The 18,931-nt window shown below is 41.0% G+C and overlaps 2 protein-coding genes across 3 annotated transcripts in view; one reads left to right on the plus strand and one right to left on the minus strand.

The window, feature by feature from the left end:
* veph1 (ventricular zone expressed PH domain-containing 1) overlaps positions 1-18,931 on the minus strand; it is a 244,254-nt gene that overhangs the window by 186,911 nt on the left and 38,412 nt on the right. The window contains exon 4 of the mRNA XM_041178084.1: positions 13,194-13,357. Within this exon, the coding sequence (XP_041034018.1) occupies positions 13,194-13,357 (164 nt within the window). The remainder of the gene's footprint in view (positions 1-13,193; positions 13,358-18,931) is intronic.
* The window catches only part of LOC121271808 (pentraxin-related protein PTX3-like), a 58,052-nt gene continuing 54,290 nt past the window's right edge, over positions 15,170-18,931 (plus strand). Inside the window, exons 1-2 of one of the 2 annotated variants that reach the window (XM_041178103.1) lie at positions 15,170-15,724; positions 16,759-17,289. In XM_041178103.1, coding sequence (XP_041034037.1) covers positions 15,607-15,724; positions 16,759-17,289 — 649 coding nt within the window. In that variant the 5' untranslated portion in view covers positions 15,170-15,606. The remainder of the gene's footprint in view (positions 15,725-16,758; positions 17,290-18,931) is intronic. The other variant, XM_041178096.1, reaches the window with a different exon arrangement.

Below are 18,931 nucleotides of genomic sequence, written 5' to 3' on the forward strand. Positions count from 1 at the left end.
AGTATTAGGGATATGAACATAAGTATGTTTGTTTTTATGAGAGATTAGCTACTTGAGGAGATTGAAAAGCTTTGATGCTTTCATGAATATTTTCTCACTATCAAGTCTTTATAGTGAGAGTTGTATTTAATGTTTAGAAGTTTATTTTATTTCATCTCCACACGGCTCCTGCGGTCTGCCCATGGTGGATACTAGGTAACTGGCTATGGATTGGCATGGAGGGTATGAGGGCCCATGGGGTATGGGTGAGAGGATGAGGGCTAGAGAGTCTATAACCTCCTAAAGCAACTGGGACAAAGTCCTAGAGAACTGAGGCAGACCTCCTAACCAGTCTACCATGGCATTCACTTACCCCCATGATGCCACACTCTGCTTTTAGGGTTGGTGGGCCCAAATCCATCCTGCACAACTCCTCCCCCTCCACGCTCTTCACCCCCCTTCCCAGAGTGAAAATCCCACAATTCGGGGTAGTTTTTAACTGAGGCGGATCCAGCTATTCAGGAGATTTCCCAACCGTTGTTACCTACCTTAGTAGCCAAAATCCATGTCTAAGTATCAGTCTTCCTTTATCCCAAAGGACTTCAATCCTCTGAGTAGACAACAATAGATTAAATAGATGCTTATAAGCCACTCATGGGCAGAATTTTCCCCCCATCAAGGGGTTTGTGTGGGGGCCAGAAGGAGCGGGTGCGAACTTGATCGGCACCCCCGTTTGGTTCTGCCCCACCATTTTAGGTGGGCGGGCCAATTAAGGCCCGCCCATCGTGACGCACACCCAGAAGTGCTGTGTGCTCCCTGTGCAGGCGAGGGATGGATTCCCTGAGTCAAGTATGCGCGCGAACGAGCGCAGAAATCTCCCTGAGGCACGGAGATGCTTCAGGGAGATTAGTTAAAGTTTTTAAAAGGTAAATACAGAAAAGAAAATATTATAAGACATGTCCTGTCATGTGACAGCGTCACATGAGCTGGGACATGTCAAGGAACATGAATGGAAAGCTTTATTTAATTTATAAAAACTTCATGAAACCCCATCTTGCCCGTGGATGAGGTTTCATGAAAAATTCAAAGGCCGCCTGGGCTCTTCGCCTGCCTTAAGGTTGGACGGGCAGCTCATTTAACTATTTTAATTAATTTTTAACAATCCTTAATAGGCCTTTGACAGTTCGGTGGGCGCATGGCCAACTTGGCTGCCCACCGGCCAAACTGAAAATCTAAATTACATTCTGAAGGTTGAAAGTCTACAATTCAGTCCAAACTGAATTCTGTTGATATAGTAGGATGTACTTATTGGTGCTTTTCAAGATGTATGCAGAGTAGATTAAATAAATTAACAAATAACTGATGTCACCGCGCATCATTTTATGTGTCGGCAAGTGGGCCCCGCCCCCACTCGCCAACCTGAAAATTCTTCCCCATGTGTGGCTAGTCCTTAAGAATGTGTGCCATGGTGGAAATAGAAAATGGAATCATATTCATTCCAGCCGGGTTTAAAAACTGTTCTTTTAATTTGTTAGCTGGCTATATGTACCAAGACCTTACAATGAACGGGAAAGTTTAGGCAGGTGCGTGTGAAAGAGCTCATTTGGCATTCTGATACATACCCTAACAGCTGAACACTGAAAAGGGCTTTGGGGTCCTTTCACTTTTGAACAGAAACAATTTATCAAACTTGAGGTAGTACAAATTTTGCCAAATTTAGATTTTTGTGGCTAAGTATGTAACAGGGAAAATTTGGTCATTTTTCTCAATGTATATTCGAGGACAAATTTTAAGTGTATATTTAGGGCATAAATCAGTGGATAAGAGAGAAATGTGCTCATTTAAAATAATCAGTTCTTAGTAATCATATTTTGGGGAAATCTTCAGATTCTATAGAAATTGTTTCTTATCCATAGTAGTCAACACCATAGCAGAAAAATCTGTCCCCCTATTGGTGCCTGCAATTTGTTTTAAATTATAACATTCTCTACTTTCAATCAGAAGGTTATAGGTTCAAATTCCATTTCAGTGCATGAGCTCATAATCTAGGCTGACATCCAATGTACTACTGCGGATGTAAAGGATCCCAAAAGATGATCTCCCAATGTCCTCGCCAACATTCCTGCCTCAACCAATACCACTAATTTATTGCTTTATGCAAAATCCTCCTGTGTGCAAAATAAGAGTCAGGATACTGAGTTTCAAAATAATTGTTGTGTGTGAAATGCTGAGAGACATTTTTGAAAAACTTGTGAGTGCATTGTTCCATACTTTATAAGTAAATGCAAGTGCTCATTGTTTTATGTGTTTGCCACAAAAGATTAGCAAAAGCAGAAAATATCACTCTGCTGAGAATATTTACCTGAAATTTATGAATGTTATACACAAGTGCTGTGAATGAACATGTAACTATTGCCCTAATTATACAAATGAACTTGAAACCTAGAATGTAAATAACAGAATGCCAATTAATTGTAAAATTGATATGACACAGCATTCCTATTTTCTTTGCGCAATTGCTTTAAGATCTGAGACAACTGAATTGTGAAATCTAAATTAAATTTATATTAGAAGTACTTCTCCAAACCCCATATTAAAATCACAGCTGCTGCAAACTATATCCACCCTATCTGCAGTCATCACCATAATCATTCCCGGTCACCACTATTCTCCCCAATCCCTGCCACAGTTCCCTCTCTCCCAGTTGTTAGCACCCCCACCCCTATCCTCTCCCAGGCACTGCCCTCTACCACCCACCTCCCCACTATACCCAGTCGCTTGTCCCACCCCTACCCCTGCACCCTCCCACCTCTTATGGTTGCACCTCTCCCTCTCCCTGTTACATCCCGTCACCAACATCTCCCCATTGTGCCACTATCCCAATTCTGTTTATCTCAACAATCTGCAGGTAATGATGCACAGGGTTTGATTTTGGATTCAAAGGTATTTTTTCCTCCTTAGTGCGCTGGATGCACTGCTAATAGTTTTATCAACATTACAGTGAGCAGTTCTTTTTCAATACCAGGCAGTACTGCATTAAAAATGTAGCTAATTATATCCCAAAATTTTCAGTGTGTGGGAATGCCTGCAAATATTAATGCACCTTCCAGAAGACTTTAGCAAACATCGACATGCTATGGATGCAGTCTTGAATCTCTGACTGGGTAAGATACCAAATCAAAGCAGTACTATGCTTACTTAAAATGTGTGTTAAGAACATAAGGAACAGGTGCAAAATCAGATGGTTCAGCTCTTTCAGCCTGTTCCACATTTCAGTAAGTTTATGACTAATCTTCTAATCTACTTTCTTGCCCTATCCCCAGATCTCTCAATTCATTTCATATCCAAAAATCTATCAATCTCTGTCTTGAATATACTAAATGATTGAGCATCTGCACTACTCTGGGTTGGAAAATTCCAAAGATTCGCAATCTTTGAGTGAAGAAATTTCTCCTCATCTCAGTCCTAAATGGCGGACCCTTATTGTGAGATCATAGCCCTTAGTTCTAAACTCTCCAGCCAAGGAAGCATCCTTCCAACATCTACGCTTTCAAGCCCCTTAAGAGTTTTATATATTTCAATGAGATCACCTCTCATTTGTCTAAACTCCAAGAAATATAGGTCTTTAGTCCACTTGGACTGTCCTCATAGGACAACCCTCTTGCCCTAAGAATCAGGCTAGTGACCTTTTGTTGCACTCCCTCTAAAGCAAGTATATCCTTCCTCAGACAAGGAGACGAGAACTGTACACAGTACTTGAGAGGTGGTCTCACCAAGGTCCTATCTGATTGTGGTAAGACTTCATAATCTTATGCTCCCTCAAAATATTTGTCATTTAATGTAATTTTAATAAAGGGTAACACACCACTTGCTTTCTTAATTGCTTGCTGTACAGATCCCTCTGAATGCCAACAATTCTTAGTCTCCCACTATTTAAACAATATGCTGTTTCTCTATATTTCCTACCAAAATGGGTAACTTCATATTTCTCCACATTATATTCCATCTGCTATTTTCCTGCCCACTCAGTTGATCTGTCTATAACTCTCTGTGACCTCTTTCTGTTATGCTCACAGCTTACTTTCTCACTTACCTTTGTACTGTCAGCAAACCTAGATAAATTACATTGACTCCCCTAATCTGTCATTGATGGAGACTGTAAATAGCTGAGGCCCCAATAATGATCTTCGCGGTACCAAACAACTTAGAATACAGTAACAGAAGTCATATGCATATAGCAAATGCAGAAATCAGTTGTCAGGCACAGAAATGGGATATACTCAGGGACCCCAGCTTGAAAATCTATGCTTTAAAAATCCAATTTTCTCCCCCCTAGGTTTATATTCACTTCCTCAACCACTTCCATTAATATTGCCACTACAGTTCCTTAAATATCTGACTGGAATGCATGCATGTGCAACAAAAGGACGTTGCTCAACTATCCCATTTTACTTCAGATAGTCTACATGAAATCAGCCATGCTCAAGTACTAAAGGCATTCTTTGGAATTTGTACTGATGTCCAGGCAAAATGTTATAGCTTTGGAGGTATCCAACAAGAACCATCTGGGTTTTAACCTTGTACCTTATAAAGCTTGGTTCCAAAAATAATGCAATTTTCTTTTTTATAATTATATAGTTGTAATAATAATGGGACTATGAATCACAAAATATTCAATAATCAACCAATTATTCCAAACGTGAGTAAATTAATTCAATGATAAAGAAACTACTACAGAAAGTATTTTGGCAATCATGTAAAAAACTCAATGTCAAAGGATGGGTCAGATTACTAAAGTTCAAACTTTTGAAATATGTCTGAAAACATGATGTAATTATTGTTCCCCTTAGTCAGCGTGATTACTAATAAAATGCTGGTATGTAGAATTGGAATACATCCCTTAAAATAATCTGGTTTTGGGAATTGAAATACAACATACCAAAATAATGACCAGAAATGCAACTCCATCTGGAACGTACAGACTAGTGTGCAAGAGGATATAAAATTAATCAATCAGAATGTTACTCCAGCATATGGATTCCACATTCTGTTTTAGAGATTAAAGAGACTTTCCAGTTTATTCATGGTTCATTAATTTTTTTTTCTTTTAATGCTTTGCTACTTAGAAAGAAATGGATAGGCTGTTAGGATCTACTGCTTCAATTATGAACTATGGCATTCTGATCAAGACATCTGTGGGAGATCATGTTCTAATGGCCTGGTGAATCTGAGATAGTATCTTACTCTGGACTTCCAACTCCAGCCTGTTCCTGGCCTTCAATCAGATAAGCAATGCTTCCCGAAAGGATCCTAGTTAGCTCTGGCTGATGACTGTAATCAGCTCTAAGATGAAGAAATCCTATCCACTACACTTAATGATAGGCCATATATATTGGCGTCTCCTTCAATGATCAGCTCGTTCCCTGAACATACATTTATTTTTATTCTCATTCGGGGGTTAATTGTGAGCCCTCTGTGTAGCTGACTTTCCATAACAAGAGGGTATTTAGTGAATGATTGTAAGTTGCAGCATATAATCTAGCAGCTCCAGTGATCCAAGTTATATACTATCCAACTGCTCTGAGGGTGGAATTTAGTGCTCCCCCCACCCTCTGGAGGCAGGCTGGGAGGTGAGAGAGAGATAATACGATCGGGCAGGAAGATATACCCAGTCACCTTCCCGACTCACCCCCGATTAAGTCAGACCAGGATTGTACATTGAGGGTGGTCATCCTGCCCAGAGCCCAACTAAGGGTCTTGACTGGCCATTTAAACCAGTAGTGGGGGGGGCTACACCATTTCTGCGAATTGCCTGATGAACCCTAGCAGGTATGGCTGTGGCCTGGTGGGCAGGGTTCCTTCTGCACAACAGAGACACCCACCAGCAGCAAGGTCTGTCCATGCTAGAAGAACACTGTCTGCCCTTTAAACTGACTTCTGTGACCAGGGCCACCCTGACTGAACTCAGCAATGCCGACTCAACTACCTTTCCTCCAGGGACAATCTTCGGCCTGGGCCTACTGCAATACCAGCTATATCCACTGCTTCAGGCGGTGCTGCTAGTACATAAAAGCTGCTGGCCTCTAATAGGCTGGCAGCTCTCAGAGGTGGGGAATTACCCCAGAAGGTGCTGAGAACCCCATTGTCAACCAGATAGGTGCTTGACTTAATGTCAATTAAATCAGTGCAAGGGGCCTGGAGTGGCCCCGGAAGAACTGCCAACTACTCTCCAGCCAGTGGACAGACCCACTGCTATGACTATTAAATTCTGACCTAAGGGTGAAATATACATTGCATGACTGTGGCATTCACCCAAGGAGAAAAAAGCACTAGAAAAAAATAATTGTGCTAGGTTGTGCCCAGGGAAGTATATGAAGATATAACTTTACTTAAGTTATATGAACTATGATAGAAACAGCATCTAACCCCTGAGCTATGCAGTGTGAAACATTTCAGCTAATTCAGCTCCAGTTTTTAACACTATTTCCCACTGTGCCATCATCCACTTCCATATCTTCTCCCTGATTTCTCTCTATTTTCTCTTTTCACACCAGACATCTTAGCATGAGATACATGGATAGAATAGAATCAGCCAAATCAATGAGAGCAGAATTAATGATAAGAATGCACGACTCATTCAGTGATGTCATTCAGTGATGTGGATAATTAATAGCGTTGTCACCATATAATTGGCCTGTGCAAAGGGATGAATCACATTGAGATTGTTCAGCAGTAATTATGAACTTATCACACCGTTAAAAACCCAGTTAAATATCATTCTGCAAGGCATAACTTTTTCAAGGGCTCCAACTGTGACACTAGTAGCATAGAAGGGGTTTCAAAAGATTTCTATTAGTGGAGAGTTCAACAGCGCACCCTGTGGAGGAACAGGGTATCACTAACAACAACTTCTGGATTAAACATTATGGCCTGAATTTTACCTTTGGCATGCACGTGCGATCGGCGGGCCTGGGAGTGGCCGAGAAACAGGCCCTCAACCGCAGTTTCACGCTGGCTGGCCGATTAATGGCCAGCCAGTGAGAAACGGCTGCTGAAAAGCTCAGCACTGCCGGAATGGGGACGGGCGATGACATCATCACGGGTGTGGGTGAGCTCTGTGAGAGAGCTCCCTGAAGCCAGACAGCTGCTTCAGGGATCTGCAGCCCTGCAAATAATGAAATAAAGGTGTAAAATGCTGCAAAAATCTTGTCCGTGCAGCACAATCAAGCACCTGAAAGCATGCCTCATAAAAATGCTAAGCACAGATATTTATTTTTTATTTAATTTCATAACGGAGATTTCATCCTGCCCTTGGTTGAGGTTTGATGAAAAATGTAAAGGCCGCCTGGCCAATTTGCCTGTTCGCCAACTGTAAGGTTGGACGGGCCACAAAAGGTCGGAGACAATTGCACCGTTAGTGGGCTTAATTGCCCTCTTAACTGTTGGTGGGCGTGCTTCCAACTTTTGCGCGTGCCCACCAAGCGAAATATTGTCCGAGTGCGCAATGACATCGGGACTCTCGCTTGACATCATTTCGCACAATTTTACACCCAATTGGGTCAGGCACGCACCTCCCCCACCCTGTGGGATGTAAAATTCTGCCCTCTGTGCTTAAATGCACATGTGCAGACACCAGAGGTTGCTGAGAGTCTCAAAATGACAGCGAAAGCTGACAATTTTGCTATCAGTACAACCACAAAATCTGGCTCACATATTGCATCCAAGATGAAGTCTGCCAAAGATGGCTTTGTAGCATTCCTTGATAACTTTGGACTTCCTGTTTTAAGAGCATTAGGTTTTCCTTAGCATTAAATCATTACAAGAGAAGGAAAACTGGATTAAATCTCAATTCATAAAGAATTGAATTGTGCACCCTTATAATTTCCAATTGCCCCTCCCAAACCAAAGGTGAAAAAAATCCCTTTTGAAGATTTCTTCTGACATCTGCTTAAAAATTGAACACACACAATAAATTACATTAGGACCCCCTTTTTCCTCTGTTCTCTACTTTCCTGTACACAATTTCACTCTTCACTCTTTCCATTTTACTTCACATATCATCACTAAGAAACTATTTTATTTTTTACTTTCACTCTAACTATAGCAAAGAGGTGATCATAGTTTTGATGATGAAAATTCTTTCATGTTCTTAGGTAGTCATCAGTCCACACACTTCCTTTTTGTCTCAGACTGGATATTACTTCTGCCTATTTTTCTGCAACAGTAGAAACATCTTTTACCAGATGTATCCAATTTCATTGTAAAAGAACTTTCTAAACTGCAATGTTCCAATTATTTCCCTATCATGCCCCAACATTCAGTTTGGAACTAGTGGCATTTCAAAGGGTATGACTGTCCGGACCACAGCATGAACTAGTTGATTATCTCTACATACAGTTGCTACATCTGGCGTAGATTTTCAAATTGCCACTGGGATGTAAAACCTGTATTGTGGATTGGACACAGGTTATAGAAAGGGTCAATTTTCATTTCCATTGATTTTAACTTTCGGTTGGGCATAAACACCCAACTTTTAAACCTACTTGGTCAACCATAATTTAATGTCATAAATGCTTGAGCCCTCATGATATGGTCACACCATTACGACTTGTATATCTCTCTTTCTAATAAAATTTCCATAAGCATCTCACTCAATGATTTTTTCTTCTTTCTTTTTTAAACCTCTCCTAAAAAACTAGCCGTAGCTGAGAGTTTTAAAAATGTTAATCAAAGATATTCTCATCATTCAGGAGTTTAATTGCACTGTTACTTTCAGCCATATAGACTGAAACAGAAGCCTGAGTCTTCTGGTTGGCATGCGGGGGCGGGCCCCGCTCGCCAACGTGTTGAATGACACGCGGGGATGTCGGGCATGCGTCCCGATGCCACCACGCGTCATTCCAATCTTGAGCTTGGCGGGTGTGGACCGGAGTCAGCTGCGTGCCCGCCAAACTATCAAAGGCCTATTGAGGCCATTTAAAAACCACTTGAAACAACTAACAGGGCTGCCCGTCTAACCTCAGGGCTGGCAGGCAGGCGAGGAGCCCAGGTGGCCTTCACATTTATCATGGAACCTCATCCACGGGCGGGATGAGTTTTCATGAAGGCTTTATAAAATAAATAAAAAATGTTATTAAAATTCATTGACATGTCCAAGCTCACGTAATTTTTTTTCCCTTATTTCAATTCTACATGGTCAAAGTAATCTCCCTGAGGCAGCACTCTCAGGGAGATTTCTGTGCTATTTCATGTGCATGCGTGCGAAAGAGTGCAGGCCCCGACTCTCCCTTCTCCCCCCCCCACCCGCACAGGGAACGCTCAGCATTTCTGGGTGAGTGTCACGCTGGGTGCCCGCCCATGCAAAACGGCGGCACACCCATTCGCGCCCACTCCCTCCCAGCCACCCTGATGGGGGGAAAATTCTCCCCAGAGGTTTTCTGCAGAAGCTGCCTACTGAAATCAAACCTGAAGTTTTTAATTCTCTTCTTCCTTTCCCAACTACATTCCTACTTTATTAATGTGCTAGTTTTTCTCTCTGTTCTTGAATCCCTATCCTAGTACGAATGCTCCAAAATACTAGAAGTAATGAGATCTTTATAAGAACTTCTGAGAATTCACAAGTAGAATAGCTGTCTTTTATGTAGCAAGAACCAAAACTCAATTAGCTGCGATAACCTTCTCAACATTGGAACGTAAAAATCTTAGCTAGTGATCACACCTGCTTACTGGATAAAATTCTTCACTGATGCTGCCTTAGCAATGCTGGGTGACAGTCATTCCAGTAACATGCTGGTGTCCAGCATTGTTGATGTTTTAAAGTTAAATGTCTACTCCAATAAGGTCAATCAATTGCAGGGTTATTGATGCATTCTATCCCTTAACACATTTTTCATTTTTCCAGGAAAGAAAGATGCCACACCGTGCCCAGGTGGGAGCAGCTCCTTTGTTACTGCTAAGACTAAAGTCCTGGACATACCAATTTTCCATCCTTCTCCCCATGGCGGGTGTCCAGACACAGATGGCTGTAACACCAGAAGCATCTGCATAAGGCCAATCCCTAAAAATTTGCTAGTCTTTGGTAGGACAGATGAGCGGGCAGAATTCACCACCACCTTCTTAAGGGCAACTAGGGATGGGCAATAAATGCTGGCCCAGCCAGCGAAGCCCACATCCTGTGAATGAATAAAAAAAGTGTCATGCCCAACCACATTTCAGTGGAATTTCTGCCACATCATAAATTCTAGTCTACTGCCTGGGAATATACATGGTGACTTCTCAGAGCCATTACAGCCCTGACATATGTAGCAGTTTTGCAAACAGAAAGCTCAACTCTGGAGGGTACCCTTGGATTATAAATGTGTCTTGAACTTTCAAAATTAAACACAGCCTTTGAGAATATTACCCAACATCAGCTGTAATTGAATTAACCATCAAAACAAAATCCGGAGGGCCAGACTGACTAGAAAGCTAACTGGGCCAGCTACACAAATAGTGTGGCTACAAGAGCAGGCCAAAGGCTAGGTAATCGGTGGTGTATTCTCCTGAATTCCCAAAGCCTTTCCACCACCCTGAAGGCACAAGTCAGAGCTGTGATAGAATGCTCCCCATTATCTGAATGGGTACTTTTCCAACAATACTTGGCACCATCCAAAAGAAAGTAGCCTGCTTGACTGACACCTCAACCACCACTTTAAACATTCGCTCTTCCCGCACTGACGGACTTTGTCTGCAGTTGGTATAGGCTGTTAACTGTACTGTAACAACTCACCAAGGGACAGCATTTCCAAACTGTGACCACTACCACCTTGAAGGACAAAGGTAGAGGAGGCATGGGAACACTATCACCTCCAAGTTCTGTTCCAAGTCACCATCCTGGCTTGGAACCATATCACCATTCCACAATTGTCACTGGGACAAAATCCTGGAAGTCCCCATCTAGCAGTGCTGTGGAACTAACTTGACAGGCTGCCATGGTTCAAGAAGGCAGTTCACCATAACTTTTCCAAGAGCAATTAGATATGGGCAATAGATGCTGGCCTTGTTAGCAATGCCCACATCCTGTGAATGAATTTAAAAAAGCGACAGTCCTTCACCCTGTGACAATGACTGCAATCTTGAATTAGACTTTACAATTCATTCCCTGTTTAGCATTAACAGAAAAAAACATCTGCTATCCAGCTGTTTGTTCACAACCACTGAATACCATAAAAAGCACATTTCTTTCAGACAAGTTGAATGTGTTAACATTGTTAGAACTTCAGGGCCTGGATTTTCCCTCCAGGGTGGAAAACAGAGATCAGACTGTTTTTTGGATGTCGGACCTGCCCCTGGGGTGTAAACAGTCATTCATTGGTATTTTTATGTGGGACCCCTTAATTGGCATGGAGACAATGGATAATGGATGGGCTTTTGAAGTTGAATGGTCAATCAGTGGCCTTACAGCTTGAAAGGAGCAGCTTGAGATGGAAGGTAGTAAGAGCACTTCAAGAAAGTGGCCTGTGGCTACTCCTGCACTTAGGCAGGCAGACAGGGACTCTAAGCCTACCTGGAGCACTGTATACCCCCAACACCACAACCCCACCTCAGGCCTGCCACCTCGAGGCATATAAGGCAGAGCCAAGTGTGCGTGAAAGAGCACATTCATCTCCCTGAGGCAAAGTGCTGCCTCAGGGAGATCGATACCACATTAAAAATGTTAAAAAATAGAAAAAAAATAAATTTCCCTGATATGTCCCCTCACATGAGTTGGGACATGTCCATCACTTTTAGTTACACTTTTATTAAAAATTTTAAAACCTACCTGAAACCTCATCCCGCCAGTGGATGAGGTTTCAAGTTTTTTCTTAAGCCTGCCAGGGCTCCCAGCCTGCTCGCCAATCTTAAGGTTGGACGGGCAGGTCCATTAATAACCTTAAGTACTTTGTTAATGGCCTCAATTGGCCATTGACAGGTTGGCGGGCGCACAGCTGATTCGACTGAGCTCCCGCCAACCTGAAAATTTAAATGAGGCGGGGTGACGTCAGGAGTTCCGCCCAACGTCATGCCACGTCATTTTATGTGTTGGTGAGCAGGCCCCGCCTCCCGCTCGCCGACCGGGAAATCCTGGCCATAAACTAGACCCACTGCCTGCTGGAACCTAAGTGGCCAGTGGGAAGGGTTAAAGGGTGGTATGATCTTGGGGGAGGGGGGCCTCCAATGGGCACAAAGGGCCCCCAAAGAAGGTTTCCCAGCCCCCGCTTGCCTGACACTAGCCCACCCAAAAAAAGCTGCCGGGCTACCCACTTGGCGTGGGTCTATCCCTGTCTCAGGTAAAATAGTGGTGGGGCAGGATGAGGCACTTAAGTAGCCATTAATTGGCCACTTAAGGGCCTCAATAAGCCCAAGGGCTGGCAGGGAACACAACAATCCCAACGCTTCCACCCATAAAATGGGAGATAAGTTGGAGGTGGGTGGGAAGGCGGCGGGCAAACCTTCAAACACGTCGGCTTGGGGTGGTAAAATCCAGCCGAGGGCTATCACTAATAAGACAACAGAACTAAAAACCTAAAGCTCAAATAAGGAACATGCTTCTAGTTTCCAGTCGTTAGTCTTATGCCACAAGTTAAAGAAATGAATGAACTTGCATCATACAGCATTTCTGAAGCGGTCATTGCTGAAAAATAGGGAAGCATGATAGCCAAGTTATATACTGTAATGTCCCAATAACAGCAATGACATAAATAATCAAATGACGTGTGTCAGCTGTGGCTCAGTTGGTAGCTCTCTCACTTTCTGAGCAAAAAGGTTGTTGGTTCAAGTCACATTCCAGGATGGAAATCAAGGTTGACACTCCAGTACAGTAAGCAGGGAGTGCTGCACTATCAAAGGTGCAGTCTTTTGGCTGAGATGTGAAACCAAGGCCCGGCCTGTCCTCTCAGCTGGATGTTAAGGATGGAACTATATCGAAGAAGAGCAGGGGCGTTATCCCCGGTGTCCTGGCCAATATTTATCTCAAGTAACATCACAAAAAAACTGATTATCTGGCCATTAACACATTGCTGTTTGTGACGGTTTTGTGCAAATTGTTTGTCGATTGGCCAACATTACAACAGTTACTACACTTCAAAGTTGCTTCATTGGCTGTTTGGGCCATTCGGTCGTCATGAAAGGCATTACATAAATGCAAGCCTTTTTTTCTATAAAAGAAATGATTGAACAGTTAAAAAGTGTTTCACCTGAGGACATTGCTTGGTTATTAATTGTAGAAGGCGGAGAAGATGCTGCTGCTCAGATGGTTCCAGTCGTGACATTAATTGGACTAGTTCTGTCACGTGATAGTTAATAGGTTCAGGCTGTTTCTCATACACTGAAGGTAAAACACGCAGCAACATGGAATTCCCTGTGAGCACAAGAAGAAAATAAAGGATTCAATAGTTTGTAAATCATCTGGAAGCCATTCCTCAGTGTGCATAAAGGAATCTGTGGTAAATAAACAAAAGGTGATGCCACTGAAAGTATGTAAGGTTTCACAGTCATATTTAAGGAATCAAGGAACAGTTAATTTAGTTCTTCCTTTACTGAACATAAATGTTCAAAAATCCTAAATGTAGTAGGAGTAATTTACAGCACAACAGGTGACCTCAAAGTTATTACAACCTACATACCATTCATAAATTTAAACCGTAACATAAGGAAATCATTATTGAACTGAACAGCGGGGCTTGCTGTCTAACTATTTAACCCTATCATAACACATAGAGTATGAATACAATTTTGTTTGCTATGAGGAGTTTTTAAAAATGCTATTTGACAGAATTTAAACGGTAACATCACTCGACTCTGCTCCTCCCTCAGCTCATCAGCTGCTAAGACTTTCATCCAGGCCTCCGTTATCTCCAGACTTAACTATTCAACATACTCCTGGCTAGCTTCCCACATTCTACCTTCCGTGAACTTGAGGTCATCCAAACTTCTGCTGTCCATGTTTTTACTCACACCAAGTCCCATTCACCCATGCACTTGCTAACCTATGTTAGATCCCGGTTAAGCAACACTTTGATTTTAAAATTCTCATAATTATTTTCAAGTTCTTTGCCTCTCCCTATCTCTTTAATGTCCTCCAGCCCCACAACTCTCCAAGATATCTGTAGTCCTCTAATTCTGGCCTTTTGAGCAACCCTGATTTTAATTGCTCCAGCATTGATGGCTTTTCCTTCAGCTGCCTAGGCCCTAAACTTTGGAATTCCATTTCTAAACATCTGTCTCTCTTTCCTCATTTAGGTCACTCCTTAAGAGCTATCTTTTGACCAAGCTTTTGGTCATTTGCCTTAATACCTAATGCCCTTAAGTGACTGGTGTCAAATCGTACTTTATAACACTCATTTGAAGCACCTTGGGATGTCTTATTATGTTAAAGGTGTTATATAAATCTAAGTTGTTGCGGTTCAAAGTCATCAATTTTGAATTCAGAGAATGACATATTTGGCAATATTACCAAAAGCCCAGAATGTAACAGTCCATATTAACATACAAGTCTAACCTAGTATACAATCTTTCTGAATGAGCCTTCAATCTCCAATTAGCTCCCCCATGTTCCTTACTTCCAACTCAATATACAACTTCCTCCTCCTCCCCGACCCTTGTAAAACAGACCGACACTTATTTTAAATGAGGGGATTTAAATAAATACAGGTGTTGGACCTCAGTTCAAATCAGTTTACAATCGTGGAAAGATTCGTGCACAAAACTTTTTTGGGAACTTAAAAAAATTCTTCCCTTAATTTGGTATCCATAAACCACACAACTTCAACTAGCAGAAAAATGAAGTAAACAATCTGCTCTCTGGACAAAATCAATACTGCTCTAGTGTTGTGGAGAAATCTCTGACCTCCAATTAATACTTCGTTCTGATGGCACATCAAGGATCAGGCCTTGTGGTGAATCATAGCACCATATAATTTGCACCCATCAGTTCATGCACCACTCAGAAATTGCAAGTGCAAAATCAATGACAAAAGACAAAAAAAGCTTTTGCTGCTTTTTACATATTCATGCATTTTAAAAGGATGACTATCAGATGAAATATATCTAACATAAAATGCTAAACAGATTTCAGTATTTTTCTTTCATTAAACATATCAAAGCTATCTTAGGAATTGTACCTAACTACTTTCACATGGAAAACTGTAAAAAAGAACTTAACAAATGCAGAAATAAAAGCCCTTGCATATTTTCACAATCCTCTGGGACTTGCCCTGCTCTGCCTTCATACACATTCGTCACTTATTGCTACCACTTTATATTACAAAAATGCATTCCCCAGTGGTAGATAATTACATCTGGCTTGCAATCGAAAACTTACCCCAGTGCTGGGCCCTTTCTTATATACACCTACCCACATGTGCTCATAAACCACAAGTTTAAAGGTTGTGTAATTCAACCTCTTAGTTGCGAAAGCAAAACTCTAGCTCATTGTCATTGGTATAAAGTACATGCAGCAATGTTCTTGCATCACTCTGCACTTACTATTTATTAAGAGGTTTTGGAGGCTTATGTTCAGTCCCTTTTAGAGCTCATACTGAAGGAACTAAATCAACAGAGCAGTGCCCTCATACTACTATAGACTGAAAAGAACACAACTCGGAAGAAATGGCTGCACTTACAATAATACTATGGGTTCTACTGAACTTGTCCCATACTTTGGCAGAGGATTATGAAGAGATACAACATATTCATGGGGTGGAAAATAAAATCTCTGTTTTACCAGGTAAGGTATTGTTAGAAGTTAATTGTAGAATTAGATAACTTGATTTTGTTCAATATTGATTATGCTATTATACTGTATGTTTTATAATGTTTTCTGCACTTTTGCAGCATCTTTATTGATGAAACTGGCAGTTTGAAATTACAATACATTTAGCTTTATAATAATATTTCACAAATAAAGATATTTTATGGCTGAATTATTTTATTGTCTACAAATGTTGGAAAATCTTACTGATTATCAGTAAAATAGCACATGTAACATAGCTCATGCTCTTATTTCCATTAACTTCTATATGATAGGCAGTTTGCTACTAATCTCAGGATAAGACAAACTCCAAAAAGGCTCATTAGCTCCGCTGACAAAATGTTAACATACTTAATTTATTCTAACATGTAGCAATGTAACACGTGGTGAGTAGTAACAAAAATTTATTTGGATAGTAATTCAATTTAAAATTAATGACAAAGCATCATGTAGCTTGAGTTATGCAAAATCCAATATAGTACTGAGGGACTGCTGCATTGCTGAAGATTGTCTTTCAGATAAGATGTTAAACCAAGGTGGTTTCTCAGGTGGTTGTAAATACCACGTGCCATTATTTTGAAGAGCAGCAATATTTGTCCCTTAACCAACTTCACACAAAAATACAGATTATCTGGTCACTATCACACTGCTGTTGTGGGACCTTCCTTCTTATGTGTGCATTGGCTGCTGCATTACCTACAGTACAACAGTAACTGCACTTCAAAAGTACTTAGTTGCCTGTGAAACATTTTAGGGTCACCTGAGGTTGTGGATGGTGCTATATAAATGCAAGTCTTTTCTTTTCTAAGATTAATAAAATACAAGCAATTTAATTTTACTTAATGTTTATTTAGCATTTAGGTAAAGCTACAAATGATTCTGCTACCAATTATCAAGTTTAGTATAATTTCAACAAAATGTTGCATTATCTAATACAGCTATATATCTAGTGATATGAAACCTTCTGTACTTAATTTAGCACTCATTTCATCTAAACTTATCCTCCCCAGATGGTTCCTGTAAATGCCAAAAAGAATTGACTAAATGGGATAAGCTATTTGTAATGTTGGAGGATTCCCAAATGAAACAGAACATCCTACAACACACCACTGATGAAGTGTGTAAGGTAGAATTGCAAAGTATACGTTCTGAAATGCGTCAGTTTGTAGCCAACTTTGCAGGGACTTGCACAAATGCCATGGATAGTGCAACTTTGCACATCACAACACAAATGGACAAGAAACTGGCATCCACACTGGAAGAAATCAGTGAAACCAACATAGAAATTGAATCAGAACAGAAAAATATACTTCAGCAGCTTCTTTTGGTGAGCCAGGATCTGTCCAACAGGCTAAAAAAACTTGAGATGGCTTGGCAAATGGCAGTGGACATGAAGGATCAGAAGCTGTCACTTGGCATTAAGAAAAGAATTCCTGAAAACTTGGAAACAACTTTGAATTCCTTGGCAACTGAACTGCAACAATCTAAAGCTGAGCTGACAAGATGTCAGAAGTGGTCAGCTAAACACATCTTACCATCAGGTACTCTTCCTCACTATTAATTATTGATATTCTGTATTTCCCTTCTCTTTTAATCCCAACCATTATTCAATCATTAACATACTTTAATAGCTGAGAAACTGAAGCATGAGGTGCAGACCTCTTCCTGACTTCTAATATCTATGACATTATATGGGAAAAAATAGAAGTTCAGTAACACATGTTTCAGAAATGTTACTGCATGGTAAAAATTAAAAGAAAACCCTCCTATGTGCAGATTAAGTATTGGAAAAAATATTTTATATGTAGATTTTATAAGGGAAATTAGAGGACCAAATTGATATTTCTAAGAGGCTAAAAATGGTTCATTTTTGCCAATGTTTTCCAGTGCGTGTGAAAATTGGAAATAGAAATATCAGAACAATATTTTAAACAGATATACAGAATGAGCAATATTTGGACCTACTTTTTGTAATAAGGAACATTTTTACTGGAATATATAATGCTGGTAAAATTCAGTTTAAATTATTTAAGATTCAGAGAAATTACGTTAAGATCAGGATTTGTCATTTTCACATTATGAAATGTTTTCTTCCTCAAAGTAATTCTTCTGTTGGTGGCAAACCTATCTTTTGCCCTGATAATTTTCTGCATTGTTCAATACTCACCCACCAGATGCCAGCCGTACACCATCCAACATGCAGCCTGCATAGAAATTTCATCCAGCTCCCAAATAAATGCATTTTCAAACTCCCAAACACCTCCGCTGCTGTTGCAAGATACTTTGCCTCTTTGTCTTTGATGCCTCATTCATACCAAATCAATTAGTAACCCTAATGCTAGTGGTAGCATTTCCACCTCTGAATCCGAAGAAGTAGGATTTAAACTCCACTCTGGATTGATAACCAGCAAGATCCTCGAGTGAGGGCGGTGTGGGCAAAAGTATGGGTGTGGATGTGCCCACCCCCACCTCCACCACCACCACCACCATCATTGCGGGAGCTCATACATTGCATCACTGCATACGGCTAGCCACTTTATTGTCTGGTATAAAGATGATTATGGTGATCGAAGGAGAGTTCATGTTGCTGCTGCTTGCCAGACTTTTAATGAGCCGAATGATTCCACTACTTCACATTAATTTCCAAGGAAAGGATGTGAAGATATGAAAAGCACACAGCCTCAAATTTAATCCTGTTCGCCTGGTGGGTGGGCGGTTAAAATAGTAGTAGAATACATAGAGATACCCCTATCCTCTACCCATTTGAGTGCCCAATTTATGGAGGTAGCAGACTTGCCCACCACAGCAAAATGGGGCCTCTTGAATTCTTATTCATATTAAATTAATATATAATTAATACATGTTATAATAAGGGTCTGTGATGAACTTAGAATGCCACTACATAATTAACTAAAAATCGTAGCAAGTTGCTGTGCCGGAGCCAGCAGCATAAGACTATGGCAGCTAGTGGGATCCAAGTCTTGTAAAGATTCAGAAAACTGGGCATTTTTCATTTTGTTTCTTTGTGGATTAGAAGGAGCAGCCATGTTCCTCCAGGACCTGCAAGAAAACCTTAAGCCTCCCCAGATGCCCTCACCCTCCTGTTACTACAATGCCCTCCAGGCCCAATTTCTAAGCTCTGGATCTATCCTAAATTGGCTGCTCCTTGCTGGACCATGAATT

This window comes from Carcharodon carcharias, chromosome 2, assembly GCF_017639515.1.
Source record: "Carcharodon carcharias isolate sCarCar2 chromosome 2, sCarCar2.pri, whole genome shotgun sequence".
NCBI lineage: Eukaryota > Metazoa > Chordata > Chondrichthyes > Lamniformes > Lamnidae > Carcharodon > Carcharodon carcharias.